At 36.5% G+C, this 17,666-nt stretch overlaps 1 protein-coding gene and 1 long non-coding RNA gene across 4 annotated transcripts in view; one reads left to right on the forward strand and one right to left on the reverse strand.

Annotated features, from left to right (window-relative positions):
- CCDC39 (coiled-coil domain 39 molecular ruler complex subunit) overlaps positions 1 to 10,105 on the reverse strand; it is a 21,944-nt gene extending 11,839 nt beyond the window's left edge. The window contains exons 1-9 of one of the 3 annotated variants that reach the window (XM_080604588.1): positions 9,827 to 10,105; positions 8,625 to 8,744; positions 7,334 to 7,480; positions 6,102 to 6,260; positions 5,077 to 5,169; positions 4,863 to 4,991; positions 3,060 to 3,251; positions 2,165 to 2,268; positions 1,663 to 1,795 (exon numbers count right to left, since the gene is read on the reverse strand). In XM_080604588.1, the coding sequence (XP_080460714.1) occupies positions 1,663 to 1,795; positions 2,165 to 2,268; positions 3,060 to 3,251; positions 4,863 to 4,991; positions 5,077 to 5,169; positions 6,102 to 6,260; positions 7,334 to 7,480; positions 8,625 to 8,735 (1,068 nt within the window). In that variant the 5' untranslated portion in view covers positions 8,736 to 8,744; positions 9,827 to 10,105. Of the gene's footprint in view, positions 1 to 1,662; positions 1,796 to 2,164; positions 2,269 to 3,059; positions 3,252 to 4,862; positions 4,992 to 5,076; positions 5,170 to 6,101; positions 6,261 to 7,333; positions 7,481 to 8,624; positions 8,745 to 8,855; positions 9,281 to 9,321; positions 9,804 to 9,826 lie in introns of those variants that run through there. The other 2 variants (XM_080604587.1, XM_080604589.1) reach the window with 2 other exon arrangements.
- Positions 10,106 to 10,174: 69 nt separating this feature from the next.
- LOC308199868 lies at positions 10,175 to 17,402 on the forward strand. Its single transcript, XR_013955061.1, has 4 exons — positions 10,175 to 10,241; positions 13,004 to 13,213; positions 14,912 to 14,977; positions 16,743 to 17,402. It is a non-coding gene; the product is annotated as an uncharacterized lncRNA (long non-coding RNA).
- The last annotated feature ends 264 nt before the right edge of the window (positions 17,403 to 17,666 follow it).

Here is a 17,666-nt window from a genome sequence, read left to right on the forward strand (position 1 = left end):
GATGGAAAGCATCCTTCTGACTAATACATTACAGATATTGTTCAAGAATAGTGCATCCAAGTTAAAATACTACCCTGAAGCAGTGGAGCTGCCAAGCTCAGTGTCATCTTAGGTTATCCGCCACAGATGCAAGTGGAAAAACCCTGCTAATGGTTTAGCCACCCTGGTAACAGTCTTAAGGAGAAGCAAGTAAGGTTTTCATTTTAATGGAGCATTATTTCATTCCAACTTGTTTTAAAATTCTCTGGAAAACCAAAACATTAATAAAGTCTGTAATTTGAGAAACTTTATAAAGCAAAGACATCACCTCTATAGTTTGTGCATGTAAATTTAAAATGTACAGCTAATGCCCGGGTAGTTACAAAGTTTGAAAAATAAAGCTCCATCTACTAAATGAATTATTTCACATACATGATGCAGGAAACAAAACAGAAAAGAAGTATATACAGTGGCTTGCACAGATGGAGCGAACAACTGCTCTGTCATTCTCATGTAACCTGGTCATTTGACAGTAGAGAGAGCGTTAGCATATGCAATACTTAGTTGTCCAGCAAAATCCAAAAGGGATTTGTATCAAGTTCAGTCAGAAGCTAACTAGTAAAATAAAAGAATTAGGAGCAAAATGCAAAACACTACAAACTTTTTCTGAAATACAGGAAAGTTCAGATGATTGCATTACAACATTGCATTTATTCAAAAGCCACTGCAGTTCATCAGATGATAATGAATTTGGATATTTTTATTTCTGTACTTAGTCTACAATATGAAAAGATATTATTAAATAAAGTGCTATTAAACATACTAAAAAAGAAATAGACAAATTTTACAGCTTGTATATGCTAATTCCCAAATCACAATTCTTATTTATCATTAAAATGAATTCTAATGTGAGCCAGTAATTATTTAAGAGCCAACAACATCAGAAAACAGATGTATAGAAGTATCATGCAGTAGAATTAAAATAGCAAGAGGAGACTAGGCCAACCAAATATGACTTAAACCATTTCAAGATATTTTTTTTTTTAATCCCAACTTGCCAAAATCCTAACTCTTCACAGTTTGGTAAGTTTTGGTTTTATTTTACTAAAACCAAGAAGTTTTCAGTGGAAATGTTACTGAAAATAATCTGACAACACTTAACCTTATTGATGGGAAAACGATGGCCTAGAATTTCAAGGACACTTGCTGCCCATAAAACTGAATGAATCCCAAAAGAACTAAGTACAATATAAGTTCTTGAAATTTTTCAATAGTGTTACAAACCAGAAGAAAAACATTAACAAAATTTGCCATCTTAAATAAATAGCTGTCATTTGAATCTAGCCAAGAAGCTGTACGTAACATTTAGCTGGTATCAGAGGTAAATGCAGTGTTCAGTATGCAGTCAGACTACTGGTTTTATATTTGATCTGTATAATGACAATTCCAGTATCCGGTATCCTATGTGATACCCACCATCTGCTGGATTAGGACCACTTACTTTCCTCCAAAGTTTTCCTGGCACAGATACTGACCCATCTACTTGCTGGTTACTTCATCATTTGATGAAGTAGCTGCATGTCACATAAACATTTACAATGCATTTTAACATAAAATTGTTCTAGATAGAGCTTGCAAATTCAAATGAAGCCTCATTTGCAGAAGCTATCAAAAACATTTTACCTTGACAGTTTTCTCTTCTTCCTTTAGCATTTCTTCCATCCTCCAGGCGTTGTCTTCTGAACTGAGTGTCTTCTCAGTCACAAGCTTCAGCTTATTGGAAAGACCTGCATTTCTTTCTTTAAGAAAGCTTAATCTAAACAAAATTAGATGATTTAACAAGTTATATGTACGTTGCACATACAACACTGCTAAAACCTACTAGCATATCACACTGAGCAGCTGCCTAAGAAAGCAGGCTGAACTCAAACCTATAAAAACTAAGGCCCTAGCTGACCTTTTCATCCCCTCTAAAAACAAGAGTTACCAGAAATATTTTCTAAGTTTCCCAGTGTCAGAAAACTACAATACCTAGTAGTAAAATAGACATGAAATAGACATGAAGTAAACACAAGTAAAAGTTGTAGGCTTTAATAATCAACATTATTTAAGGTTCTTTGCTAGATCAAGGATCTGATTATATCCGTAATTCTTACAAACTGTATCTTAAAGGTCTGTTTCTTACCTGGTGCTTTTTTTCTGGATTTCCTTCTTGAGATTGGTTACCTGTATTCTTACAGACTCCAAATCAGAAGCAGTTCTGTCCACATTGGATTTCAAAATGTCCAGCTAATAAATTAATTAGGATATCAGTTCATGAAGCACCCATTAAGGAAAAGCTATCCAACATTAATGCAACTGAAGCTGTTTTTTTTTTTTAATTGCCAAGCTTGCTGAGTAGCCCAGTGTTACCATTTCCTTGTTAAGAGAAAACTTACTCAGATAATACAAGCGTACCCCTTCTTAACAGATTCATGAGACTTGAACTACTTCTTAGTACTACTTCTACAGACATTCAAATAATGAAGCAACACAGCTCATTCCATCGCTACAAATGCGGATTAAATATAAGTAACAAAGTATGAAAAAAGCATGGCTTGTTCACAGGATGGCCCTACCCTACTGCCTTGTGATTAGAAAGTTATGTGAAAATATTTGTCTATCAACACTCATTTGTGAAAGCACAGGATACCAATTATTCAGAAGAGATTTCCCTCATCTTTATACAGTACTATAGTCTATATATGCTAAAGGCAAGATACACCTTCTTCTGAAGCCTATAATAGTGTTACACCATTTAAGAGAAAATTAATTCATTTTATACCTATACAGAGAACAGAGAATACAAGCTCATCTCAGTGGCTGTATGTTTGCTTCTCTTCAGTGCTGTCAATGAAAGGATTAAGTTCAGGGTTAAGATCCCAATAATCAAGAGTAAACTAAGCCCAGAAATTTTGTTGAATTATTGAAATCTAGTATGAGAACAGAAAAGCAAATGCTATTCCTGTATTTCTTCCATCTAGTAAAAAGTTAAAAGTTATAGTTTCAGTCTGGTTTTCTGAACTCTTGGTCATCCTTACCTCAACCTCCAGCTGAACTCTGTAAGTATCCTGAGCTTGATATTCTTTCCGGAGGCTAGTAGCTTCCTGCTTAGCAGAAGAAATTTTCTTTTCATATTCCTTGTTATTATTAGTTTCATTCATTAAAAAGGAAGTCTTCTCTTTCAGCACACTTCTTTTCTTTCGCATCTCTTGTTTTATCTCTGTTATTAGCTATCAGGATAAAAAACATTTCTTGCATTAGTTAAGATGTGTTAGATTAATAAAGGGCGAAACTAGAAGATAGATTGCTGTTAAGGCTCCTTTGCTTAAGATAGCCTAGATTTCACATCATTTGTCAATTACTTTATTCCACTAATACATCACAACACCTGCAATTGTTTTGGATTGGTGACTTCCACAATACTGCAGTAATTTAAATAAAATATGACCCTATAATGCATGAAATAAAAATAATTTGTATTGACTGAATAGGGGAAAGAAAACCCTATGTGAACAGATCTTCAGATAGATTTGAAATGAAGGAAACAGCAGAGGTGTATTACAACAGTACTGATGCTTACCTTAGCTGACACATTTACATCTATCTATTCAGGGAAAATTGTATTTTGTAAGGTTAAGTAAAAGATTAGCTACTGTGAAAATTGTACTGTAGTTCTAATGGTAAAAAAAAAAAAAAAAATGTTTACAGAAGCATCAGTAGAACTAATAACATATGGAAGGGTGGCCAGAAGTGTTTTTTGGTTTTCTTTGGTCAGTGTTGGTGGGAGTTGTTTTGTTTTGTTTTTTAATATATGCATTTGTTTGTTGTTTGTTCTTTTTAGGAATCTTACAATCTACAATACCACGAAATCCAAAATATTTCAGCCAAATCAGACCATTATGTTTTCTGTTTGGTAGTATTTCTCTTGGCTTAAAATTTTCTATTATTATATTTTTAGTGTTACATCTTAAGCTTGTTTAAGCTATGAAGGGTAAACCATGTTTTACCCTAAACTACTTGGGTACTAAACTTCTTTATATAGGCAATATAAACGTTGAATTCTTTCATCAAGAACATGCAATACTAGCAGAACTAAAGATTTAGGTAGAGTCTTCTTGTACATATGGTCATGCTCTTCTGCCCCTTCAGAAAAGCCATTGTTACTTTGGAATCCACATTTACAAAATTTCTTTACACAGTGATCCTTCAAGCTTTTTTTTCTGGTGCATCTGTTCTTATTGCTCTTCACAACTTTCTGAGGAGCTGATACCTCTCCTGAGGAAAGGATAAAACTTTCTTTTTGTGCCTCCTATTAAACAATGAAGACTGTTAGAAAGCAATACTAACTCACAATGTTCAACAGAATCTTTTTTGATTACAGGAGTTCTCCCCAGTTGCAGAACGTACTTCCGCAAAGGAGCAATTTTTAATCTTAATGTGATTGTTTATCATAATTCTGACCAAAAAAATGCTAGTCATACATTTGTTCACGGAAGTAGAAACGCTAATTCCTTCCAATTCTAAATGCTCACTATTTTATTTCCATTGCAGCTGACTGTCCTTGCACTAAGAAACTACACTCCATCTTGTTGATTCTTAGATCAGACAAAAGTACAGTATTGAAACTGGCATGCTTTGCATATTCCAACAAATTTCAGATTGAAAATTAAACCTTATATAGCTTCAAACAGAGCACTATTACACTAAGAGAGACTGTTTTCAAAATAAATTCTGAGTACATTTCAGTAATATATGAAAATCTATTTCTCAAAATTCCTATCAATTTCATAGATACAGAAGTAGGCTGATATACTGATAAAAACAGTTAACAGCAGTCTTACCAGAGCACAGTGATTAATCTGTTGATCTCTTTTTTGCATCTGTTGTATTGCGTTCTCCCACTGCCTGATGACTTCTTGCCTTTCCTGGTGAACTCGGCGAAAATCTTCAGCTGTCTTGTCAAGCTCTATCTGTTTAAAAGAAAGCATCCCAATGATTTCTGATTTTAAAGATTTCATATACAAAAAGATACCTTCAAGAACTTTATGCACAAACCTGAGCAGTTATGGTTTCTGTACGCTCATTATCAAGAACTCTGCGTTTCTGATTTGCTTGCATGGTTAACTTTTCTACTTGAAGGGTTAGTGCCTGAAATGAAATGATAGAAAATGTAACGTACTTGAAAACAAATATACAATATCTTAAATTTTTAAAGCTCTGCTAGAACTAAGGATGGAATTATTGAGGCATTGATTTTGTTGTATTTTAGAGAAAAAAAAGAACTCAGAACTTAGCCTTTCAAATTTTTCTTCATGCAAGAGGCCATAATCTCTCGTCAGCCCTTAGGTACAGACTGCAGCTAGGCCAAAATAACCCTTTCACCATGTATATAATGTGTATATGGAGTCCTCAGCACCAACTATTTAATTCAACTATAGTTAGTGAGACTATTTGTGTAAGCTAAAGTTTTTGTGTTAAGTATTTAATGAGTAAAAATCAATTTTCTCCCCACTGTATTTAAAGGCTAAAAAGAAGGGATACTTACCTCTAAACTAATATTATATTTGAGAACGAACCGTTAAGAAGTCTGAACTTGTGATTGCAGTGTCTATTTATACCATCTTTCATTACTCTAGGCAGCTTTAGTGAAGTAGTCATATTTTCTTCTCAGTAATATTAACATTTCTGTTCTAATGGGAAAATCTACATTACTTGTCCATATTTGGCATGCATTTTTGAAATAACGCCCCACTTAATTCACTGTAATTCAGCTTTCTAATCACTACGAGGCTTTATTAGCTATTTGTGCACTCAGAAAACTTCAAACTTAATTTTTACCCAGATGAAGACATAAATTAGTCTTCAATTACACCTTTCATCTTTTGTCAAACCTATTTTCTTTGACCTTTGAAATGAGCCTTATATGGAGTTCTTAGCACTCTTGTGTGATGTGGAAATTATCAGAGTTTAAAATGCTGTTGTGCAGAATTTATGTCAGTCTTACCTGACTTGATAACAGTCTTCAGATGCTAAAAAATAGTTCTGTTTTGTTTCTGAAAATTACTGTCATTTCTACTTACGCCTATTTTCCCTTCATCTTTTTCTGCATACTTCTTGATTGTGTCAGCATCGTCATATGTACGATTTGATTCCTTTATCCATCTCTCCAGAAGTTCCTCATCGTAGTTCATCTGTTGTTTTAAGCTTTCCAACTTCTTAGTGGTTTTATTTATAGTATTCTAATAAAATGTTGAATAAATTTAAAGGTTAATATTAGATGGCTAACATTTTATTTGATTAGTAATTGAAACAACTGGCTCAAGCTACCGTACGTAACAAGTTTACACACGTCTGGTTGCCAACAGAACTGATAAATAGGTTTGGTTTTTTGGTTTGTTTTTTGTTGTGTCCTATACTTGAGAAATGCTAACATACATCCTAAAGAATAAACAAGACAATAAATTACCACAAACCTAAAACGCAAATAATTTCAAACAGAAAAGTCAACCCCTGGCAAGCCGTATCTATATGCAGGATATTAAGTCCACATAATAAACTGATCTGAGGCATCACAGGGTAAAGTTTCTTCCTCACACACTAAGGCCCAGTTCTTACATCCTGCATACAAATTTACATATGGTCCCATATGACTGTAAAGAGATTTCCTAACATAAATATGATGGAATCTGGATGCAGTTGAATAGCAAGGATATCTTCATTCTGCTACACTTTCTGAGAAACTGGAGAATACAAACAGATTTAATGAGAAAAAAAAATTACAATTTTTAAATGAAAAAAAAAAACATGAAAAAATTAAACAATTTAAATGATTCATAGAAAAAAAGAGTCCATGAAACAGAAAAATATTATAGTTAGACAGCATTAGATTACCTTAAAAAAAAAAAAAAAAGTAAAGCAACTTTTCATTTTGAAATCATACCCTGAATTTATTTTGTGGGAGAAAGAGACTTTGCCACCAACAATTTAATTCGTAAAACATAAAGAAAATACCTGCAAGAATCAACAAGACAGTGATATAGATGTGTGGCTGTGTATCTGGCATTAAGAATGGAAGTCTTTCAATACCTAGTTATTATTTCCTAAGTCTTGACCAGTCCATGCAAGGAGATCCTCAGTGTCATTCTACTTACCTACACATTACAAAACACATCCAGATCACTTATGGTTTATAATTTTTAATTATAAATAGCTATTCTTGACTTATACTATTACGTCTGTAAATGTGAAGAAAAAAGTAATAAAATTTAACTGCAATACAGAAGTTCTTTTGAAAAAAAAAATTGAACCTTACTTCTTGACTGTTCTTCTTTTCTCTTAAGGCAACTATCTCATCTTCCATTTGTTTAATCTCATTTTTAAGATGTCCGTATTCTCTTTCAGCAAGGGCTTTAAAGTGTTGTTCAGTTTCAATTTCATTCTCTCTGGCTTTGTAAAGAGACTAGAGAATAATACAGTTCATTACTTTACCATAAACAATAGGTCTTTAATACAAAAAAAATTTTTTTTTAAATAAGATACAACCAAAACTGAAGTCAGAGATGGCATGATTTTCTCATGTAAATATACAAGTTTTCCAAATAACATTATTGTTTGGAGTTTTGTATCTCAAATATATATATATTTATACACATGCACACATACAAACACACACTGTATTATATCAGATATCCACAGATCAACCATTTATAGCACTAAAATGCCAATATAAAGTTATTTCACCCTAAATTCATAATCTTTCAAAAGTCAGTATCTTAGTCTCTTGACCACCAGCAGCTTAAAGATAAGATTCAGGAGACACAGCAAAATAAATGTTTTTATTGTTTTGTGCTAAGACAAAAACACCACCAGGCTGGCCTATAGCAGTATATTGTGTAACCTTTCCGAAAAAGTGATTTAAGAGTTTTTTTTTTTCCCCTGTAGAATACAAATCTATTGCTTATTAGAAACTTCTCTGGAATGGTATGTGCTGCCTCTTTCTTCATGTGCAAATTAAAACTTGAATCTAGCGCAGTGACATGAAAGTTGTTCAGCTGCAGGAAAGTTTCCTAAGACTTTTTCACCTTGCATATTTTACCTGAAAGGTATGCAGCTTTGACTTGGGACTCTTTAGAAATTTAAACCACCTATTTTAGCCAATTACCTCGTAGTGAAAGTGCAGACTTGCACCTTAACCATCTCATTTCATTCTTCATATCCATGAATTAACTCTTCATTGGAATTTCAGAATTAACTCTTGACCATTATAAAGATTAGCATCTATTCTTCCCTTACACTGATTTTTTTCTTTTTTTCTTTCTTTTTCTTCTTTTTTTTTTTTTTTTAAATCTACCAAAGTGCCCATTCACAAAGAATTCTAAAATGCATTCTTTTTTTTTTTTTTCTATGTACCACTATTTTATATTTACTGACCATCAAGTAGTACCCCTGAGATACATGGCTTAACTTTTTTTCTTGTGAAAGCCTGGAAGAAAGGCCAGACAAACCTCTAACAAATCTGTCAAATAGATAGGGATACCAACCACAGAAAGATAATCGGATTAAATATGTCTCATAAAATGGATATACCAGACGTATCAGTTTACCTGAGTGAAGGTGAACTCTTGTTTTACATTTTTCAAATGAGACGCCATTGCTTCTATACGCTCCTCATAGTCAGTCAACTGATTTTGCAGGTTCATTTTTTCTTTTTGCATCTTCTGCAGCTATTTAAAAGTCAGAATTATCAATTAATAATTTTTAGTTGAGTGCTTTGTACCTGCAACTACTTAAAAATATGTAGTAATTGCAATTACTGATCAAATAAAGTGTAATACCTGCCCTACATTTCTCCAAAGAAATCACGAGAGATTTCAAAAGAAAAGGTAGCGACAGAAACCCTGGAACCGTTAAGTGCTTTTCTTTACCGAGATAACCAAACCTGTCACAGGATTACATCCCTGAACCACCCGAACCCCGAATACGTCCCAAAGTGCTCCCGCTGGCCGAGGGCCCGGACCCTGCTCGCCGTTGTTGAGGGTGGTAACACCCAACCACCCAGCCGAAGACCCCGCTTCCCATTTTTCCTTGCAGCTTTTTATTTTTATTTAATTATTTTTTCCCGACTTGGCGCATTTCACACACTCTCTACCCGCAGCTAAAGCGCTGTGAGGGAGCTCCGGCTGCCGCCCCCCCCAGCCCCTGAGGGCCGCCCCGCTTGCAGGGAGCCCCTCGGGAGCCGCTGAGGGAGCCGGATCGGGGCGGGCACCGCCGGCCGGCTCCTTCCCTTCGCTCCCAGCTTACTTCGTCTTCCAGCGCCTTGTTCTCCGCGCTGGCCATAGGCACGGCGTAGCCATCGTCCCACTGCAGCTCGGCCAGCACCGAGGCGGCGGAGCAGCTGCCGGCGCTATCCATGGCCGCGGGCAGCGGCCGCCGAAGGGAAAGCGGCGCTGACGGGCCCCTTGGCAACGGCGGGGCCCCGGTGACCGACCTGAGGGGAGGTGGCCGAGCCGGGAGCCGCCTCCCGCCCCGCCCCGCCCCAGCCCGCCTTGCCCCGGCGGTTCGCGGCGTCCCTCCAGCGGGCATCCCGCCCTTCGGCCGGCCCCACAGGGGGCCACAGACGGTGGCGAAACTTGGACAGTGTGGTGGTGGCTGTGGGGTCCCTCCGGAGCCGGGGAGGGGACAGCGTGGTACCCGCAGCGCCACCCGGCCGGCACCTGCCGCCTCAGCCGGGGCGTTCAGTCAGCACTTCACGCCTCAGAGCTCAGATACCACAGACACCGTCAGTCTGCCAGACCCCCAAACTTGCCTTCTCTGTAGTGAGACTGTAAAAGACAGCCCTTCTGTTCCCTTTTTTAATTCTCTCTACCTTCTTGTCCTCAGAAAACTGAAAATTTCTAAGTGCTTATATCAACTCATAAGTAGGTCTGTTTGTAGCAGCTACCAGAGTTGTCTGAAGACAACCTTGTCCGTAATCGCTTGTAACCTTACTGAACTTGAACTCTTCAGACAAATGCCTTTGGCTGACACACTGCTAGCAGCACTCCAGATTTCCCCCTAGTTCAGTGCTTCGCGCCAGAACATGAATTTGTCACAGCTGTGTAAAATCTGGGGTCAAACCATGTGGCACAGCTCACCTGTTACTGATAATGCCTAACACTTCCACACATGTGCATGGTCCATGTCCTGCTTCTGAACAGAGCTCTAGCATTATCTCTTAACAGGTAGGTTTCCTGAGCCAGAGATTATGAACACTAATGCTATATTCTTCATAAACTGGGCTAGTATCTTGTTGAACCTGAATCCATTTAAACTTCTGGGTTGTAAAATCATCCTGTACTACTGAATTCTGTGATTCCTAGATGAAGAAAGGCATGCCGGTCTTTGAAGGAAATGTAGTCTTGCTGCAGAAACCCTCTGTTGGTAACTGTCTGCCCCATTGTCTGCTTGAAATGTCCGATTAGCCAAGCTTCCTCTACATCAGCATAATCTTCTCTCAAAAAGGAGAATGCAGAATAAACAGCAAGAAGTAGCTAAGACTACAGCATGAGGAAGGATAGTTTTGTACTCTCAGGAAAAGTTGTCTTGAAAAGCTTGGGTGAATATTGCCAGGCCTTTGAAGGGATGATAGATGAAAAGACATTAAAGGACTCAGTCAAAGCATGACTGAAATGTGCCTGAACAAGAAGAATAGACAAATTGTTGCAGAAAGTTCGGCAGAGTGAGGGGTTTGCAGTGAGGTTTAACACACAACATGGACCTATAACATAGTAGCAACACTGACAGGAAATATTGACTAAAACATCTGTATATGCTATGGAATAATGTTTTTGGAGATGAAAAAGTCACTGAAAAACAGTGGAAATGGGGCCTTATGAGAATATATCAAAATGGCGACCTGTCATGTTTTGCAGATTATTGTTGATCTTGTATTGTTGGTCACGTCACTGATCATACCCCTGTCCTGGTAAACTGCACGAAAATGTAGTTGATTGAGACAGTAAATAGGGGGCAAGCGGCCTCCTGTCACATTTCTGTTTGCCCTCTGAGAAGGATGAAGTTTTGCCAACGTGCTGTGTTTTGAGTTCCTTGCCATACACTTCTACAGTCTGCAGCTCAGCAAATGACGTCAGTCTGATGCTGGAAATGATTTGCTGAGTGCAGTTAGTACCTTCTAGAGGAACGTGGAGTGATTTGACCTACGTAACTGGTGTAAACAGGACAAAGATGATCACCTGCAGGAGGATAAAATATAGCTAAGATACATAGATACGTGACCATTAAAAAGAAGATGGAAAATTTCTATAGGCACAAAAATCAGGCTTCTTAAGATACAACTATTCTTGATTCTAGTGTATGCAGAGGAGACTTCTAGAAAGTTGACACGTGAAGATGGATGGCTTTTCAAAATTTTTTGAAGTTTCTTACGACCGGCAACTCCTGGTAGTGTGTCAGAAATGGGAATAATCAGGAAACAGATCAGTGCAGAGGTGATTCACTGCTGTGATAACAAGGCATAAGCTCCAGCTGTTTGGAAGGTGTTAGGTGAAAGGGCTGCCTGCTGAGTACTGTGCTTTTTGACCTGCTGGAAGGCGTGTGCTAAGAGCTAGAGTGTGGCTAGGTGACCTGAGAGAATGGAAAGGTTGAATTTCAAAGATGCCGGAAACTACTAGAGGTACAGCAGACTGCAATGACACGTCACCCTCTACGTGTTAGGGGATCCTTCTTCCTGCACCCAGAACAAGAACTTTTTCTTACTCATTATGTGAAAAATAAATGCAAATCATCTTGCAGGGATTTTAAATCTGTAATGACAAGTATTGTTGCAGCGATGAGCACACGATAATTTTGAGCTTGTGTGCTAAATAACACATGACGCCACATAGTGCCTGATAATAAGAAAGCAAATTTTGGTGTAGTTGTTTATTATTAGGTGAACAGTCAGTTCTGTTCACAAACACACAGTTAAAAAATGGTCATTTATAATCATGTACCATAATGCATACAATCAATTTAATGCAGTTATTTAAAACACATGCCACACTTCTGAATAGTTGTAATCATAAATGTTCCACTTTTTTTTTTTGAGTACAGTATTTATATATAGTGCCTGAAAAGTATAAAGTGTTATATGCATAAAGAGTATTATTCCACAATTTTCATGAAAATTCCATGCTCATTAATTTCTCTTGCCTGATATTGACTAAATAAATCTCCATGGTATGCTTTTGTTTGTATGGCTTTTTCCTTCCTTTGTGTGAAGTATTATATTTGGTAAGTGCAGAAATATTTGACAGACATGTTAATCCAGCAGATGGTGCTGCATGTCTGTGTATTTCAGTTTTTTTTTTTTTTTTTTTTTTTAATAACAGTTATCAAACTCCTTATTTAAAAGGGAAAATATTTCTATTCTAAAAAAAAAAAATACTCTGAGTTTTTTCTTTCCTTGTAAAATGTATCAGTGCTATTTTTAAAGTTAATGGGAAAAACAAAGTAACTGTAACATGGCAAACTATTTTTCTGTGTTAATATTCCTTCTGCACTGTGTTTTTAGTTATGTAGACCACTATGCCTATTCAATGTACATAAATGTAAAATGACCATTTCTTGCCTTTAAAACTTATGGCTCCTCTTGTACTTGTTATATAAAAAAGAAATATATATATATATATTATTTTGTTTGTTCCCAAGTTCTTTAAATAGTTATCTGTGAGAAAATAAAAATTTTAATTATGATTTGCTTTCTAACAAGTAGTACTTTTTTTTAAAAGAATCTAAAATACAAGAAAACATTTTTTCCTGCCTGTAGATCTAAGGTGTCTACTGAAAAAAGACTGATCTAAAGGGCTTTGGGATTATTTATAACTAAAACAATGGAACCAGTTAGTGTAATGTAATCAATGTTTATAACAAATTTTATATGTAAATCTTTTCATCTAAGTCTCAAGGTGTTTTATAATGGGATGTATTGTATCTTTTCTTTCAGATGGGTATACTAAGACTGGTAACGCAGTGGAATAAGCAAAAATGAGAAGAGAGACTGAAGGGACAGCACTAGTGACTATGAGATCAGAACAAGTCAGAAGTTTGAAGGATGGAGGATCTGGTCTGGCAATGATTTACATATTGACCAAAATATCGGTATAGAAACCAGGATCTTCCAACTTGGATAGGAGAGATACAGTCACATAAAAGGGTAAATTGCTCATAATCCAAGACTGAGGTGTTATCAGTTACATATAACAATTGTTAACCATTGAATGTTATAAACTGACAGCAGTTTTAATTTATTGGTTTTAGGAAAATAAGACAACTGTAAGGCAAATTCCAATGAAAATTTAAATAAGTTTAAATTTGCCTCCAATCGATTCTCTTTGTGCAGTTGTTCTGGTAAAGGATGTGACTTGTGTTGATACAGTGCTGTGGATGCAGGATTTTGTGTGGTGGATATTTGAGCAACGGAGAAAAACATCCTTTTGCTGGAATATTGATTTGAGTAATTACTATAAGCCATACTGACATAGGGTGATTTCACTGTTACAACTTGAGTTTTCAACTGGGAGACTCTGCTAGGGTAACTGTGACAACAAACCGGTTTAAGCAAAAAGCCTTTTTTTTAAAAAAAAAAAAAAAGACAAAAGCTTTTTTTTTTTCATGACAGTATCTGTACAGCCCCTTTGAGCATCAGCCAACAGAGGGCACTGCAGCCAGCAATCTGGTCGGTGCCCAGTGGGTTAGGACGTACGTTTTCAAAACACTGTTCAGAAAATGTTCATGTAAAACCATTACTAGGTTTTATTTAATAACCTCCTAACCCCCTCTCTCTCTCCTCCTCCTCCCCTGTGTTCCTCTAATGCCTTTTACAGCTCTTGCTGCACAGCGTGAAGCCTTAGAGCTGTATTCATCAATGACTCACACCCTTGCTTAGGGGCCAATTTTCATGGAAGCTATACAGGAAAATCTTGAAATGCACCTATCTCATGCAGGGCACAAGATGATTTCTCTATTCATTACTATTCCAAAAGGACTTGTTGCCCTTTGGAAATGTTCAGATATTACTTACATTTGTGTGTGCATGCATACATGTGCAGTGCTAACTTGCCTTTAGATTTGAGTGTTCTAAAAATAAAAATGTATTGTTACTATCATTGACACTAGTCAGCTGAAAGGCAACTAAAGATCTGCTTACACTGGGTGGAAGCAGGCAAATGCAAAAGAATAAGCAGCACTCTGCTTTAGATGAGCAAACCCTACAGACTCAAGCACAAAACTTATTAAAAATCACCCTTTTGTTTCATGCTGTGATTAGATTAGCCTTCTCAGGAATTTGGCAGTAAAGCGAAGGACTTACTCTAGGAGAACAAATTTTTACTTTTTTCCTCCGGAAGTTATTCCTACGATGGAGGTTAGAGTATATTTATAAAAGAGTAGAAGACATGCTCCTTTCCTTTGAAGACATCATGTGTTAACTCAAGCTTTTAACTTTGTGAAGGAGGGGTAGAGAAGGTCACAAAAATTATTAGCCAAAACAACCTTTCTGAATAAAACCCATCCGACAGGAAGGGAGTCTCTACAGCAAAGTTGTCAGTCAGAATAATTATGTTCTGAGGGACTCCTAATTAAAACCAAAATTACTTTTCAACAGTTTGGGGGAAGAGACTGAGGCTTGCTGCTTAGATAAAGCAGATTTATTTACACGTTCACAGAGTAGCTTACATCACTATAGGATTAGACAAATCGTAATATTTCACTGTATATTATTGTAGAAATATTGTTATGCAATGGTGAATCAGAACTATGAAGAAAAAGGTATAATATACTTCTGCTTTTCATAATATTTCTAACTCAGGCATTTCAAATCGTAATTCTAAAAATAGGATTTCTTTTTCAACAGAATGGAAAAATCAGCTGCAGATGAGGACTGTCCAGTGACATTCATTTCTACCTTCAGTCTGCTTGAGTGAGTTTCTCAAGAACATCTGAAAGATCAGGTTTGGTTGTTCCTTGTTCATAGATACTGATTTGCCTAAGTGAGTTTTGGTAACGTAACTTTTTGTTGGCAGAGTAGTTTTGTCCATGTTAAGATGGCCTAACGAGAGAGCATTGTTTTACAAGAGTGCACAGAATTCCCAAACTCCGTTGTATATGTATGTTACATGTAACAGGACAGTTCGTAATTCTATCAGATCCAAAAATAGTCAGTGAGTCCCATAAAGGCAGTAGTATGATCATTGTTTTAAAGACGGATAAACAGAGGCACAAAGAGGTTGACTAACTTGCCTCAGATTGCCTGGAACACAAAGTAAGAGGTAAGAATTTTTTACTTGCATTTTATTTTCAGACAAAAATTTAACATCCTATATGAAAGTAATTGGTATTCTATTTACAGGGAATAGCCTGTATCCAGTTATTCCATTCTAAAGTCCATTTGTGCTGTAGAGAATATGTAGGGATTGTGAATGTACCCATAAGTAGCATTCCACAGTTGAACTAATTGCCAGGCCAAGCAAGGAACCACAGTAAATGGGTGAATAATTTGATCCAAGATGGATTTGTACTCTACCAACACAGCCTGAAATTTTCTAATGCTTTTGGATTTGACTGTGAGCTATTCATTGTTGTTCGAGCCTGTTCTTTTCTATTACCGTATTTTTTCTGGATATCGTTTCTGTACCTTATCTTTGTATAAAAGGCCACATCTTTACCATATTTCCAGGGAGTAGTCTGTAGAAGCATACAAAATTTACTGCTGTAGACGAAAATATGACAGATAAAGGTAGTGCATTACGAAGTTCTTGCCCTCAATCATGCAGAAGGCTGTCTATGCTCCTCTGAGCAGTGGTACATATATGACTACACTGTAATGGGAGAAGGGTTAATGGCAAACCAAGACATTTGCTGCAGCAAAAGTAGAGAGAATATCCTCTAAGCAATTACCTTTTATGTAATAAACAATGTCATGTGTTCATTGGTCAATAAAGGGCGTTTTCTTATCCTAATCCTCTTCCATTTAATATAAAATAGAAATGCTATTAGTTTGACTAGCAGGCTGGTATACCATGAAGCCTGGCCTTAGATAGCCATAGATGGTTGCATGTTGATTTTGCAGTGCTAGAAGAGGTGCTATTACAGCAGCCTTTGTCTTTCTTTTACTTGAATAAAATACAATAAAAAATGTATGGTAGGACTTCAATGATGTTAGGTGCTTTTGCCAGACACGTCTATTTATGTACTGTAGTTTCTTTGCAATACAGAGTACATTGCTGTTTATTGCAGATTCTTTAAGCCTCTTTTGACTGAAAATCAAGCTCTAATTAATAATAGATACTTCCCCAAATAAATCCATTTCAGTAAAGGATGCACATAATGTAATCATTAGGTAAGCTATCTATATTGCCAGTAGTTGTGGTTTAACTAGGTGAAGGTTTGATAACTTGGCATAAGAAATGGCATAAAACATGATATATTGTTAAAGTAGTGAAAAATTTAAAGATTATGACAGCATATCTACATTTCTTTGTACAAGCTTTGGCTTTGAGGAATGTGATTTTCCTCGTGGATGTGTTCAGATTTTTGGTACAGAATAACCACACGAATGAATATTCCATAGCTGAAAAGTCTCCAGGTCGGTTATAGGATACAGAAAAGACCAGAGCTTCAAGGCAGCACACTCATAGTTTCCTCTATGTTACAAATAAACAGCGTCTGTCTCCTGCTCTTTCCAGTGAAATGCAGACACTGTGATCAATTTCCTGACCTTCAATTTTCCTATCCTCTTTTTTACTTTGGAGGTGCATTTCCTTGAAGAAGACTTGCTCTCAAAAAAGAAAAATGGGACACAAAATTCAACATAAAGAATGTTAACCATACTTAGTATTGTCAAAAGTTGTATGCAAAAGTAGCAGAAATTACAAATGGATCCTTTTTATATTGTGGTGTTTTTTGTTTTATAACCACTTTCTTTATAAACCATAATGGTAAAGCAAGGGCAATGCCATGGAAGGTAGTGGCAATACAGTTACAGGAAGCTGGTCAAAGAGAAGAACTGAACTGGGCCCTGACCTTAGCAACAGCCATTCCCAACATTGATGAAGTCTCAAGACACTGCAATTTCTTCTGTTCCTGACTTTTGTCCATAAATCCCCAGTGCTTGAATTGTTCTGCTTCTGGCTTATAAAATCCTGCATCTGTAATAAGATTCCTTGTTTTCTTCCTTATTTTGCTAGTACTGAGGGAATTGGAGCAGTTATTACTTGTTTATTTCTTACCAGTTCTGTTTTTTTGTGGAAAGAAATTGGCCTTCTTCCCACCAGAATACATAGAGCCAGAAAATGCCCCATTGTTGTCAAGGCAACAGCTTTTGTTGGGGAGCAGCAGAAGAAAAAGTGACAGGAACGTCCTCCAGAGAACCAAGGTCTTTTGTTGTTCATCATATAAACGTGTGTGTGGTCCCTTTACTGCAAACAGTATCTATTTGAGGGCTAGTGAAAGTAAGTTATACACAGTGCAACATAATGAGATGGAGCTTATGCTTCAGACAAAAACATTCTAATATATGTTCAGGTGTATAATTGCAGGTCCAAAGTGGGCCTCTTTTCCATGTATTTGTTCTGTTGTGCAAGGTCATTACAAGGCTGTAAGAAAATACT

This window comes from Anser brachyrhynchus (assembly GCF_964034855.1).
Source record: "Anser brachyrhynchus genome assembly, chromosome: 9".
NCBI lineage: Eukaryota > Metazoa > Chordata > Aves > Anseriformes > Anatidae > Anser > Anser brachyrhynchus.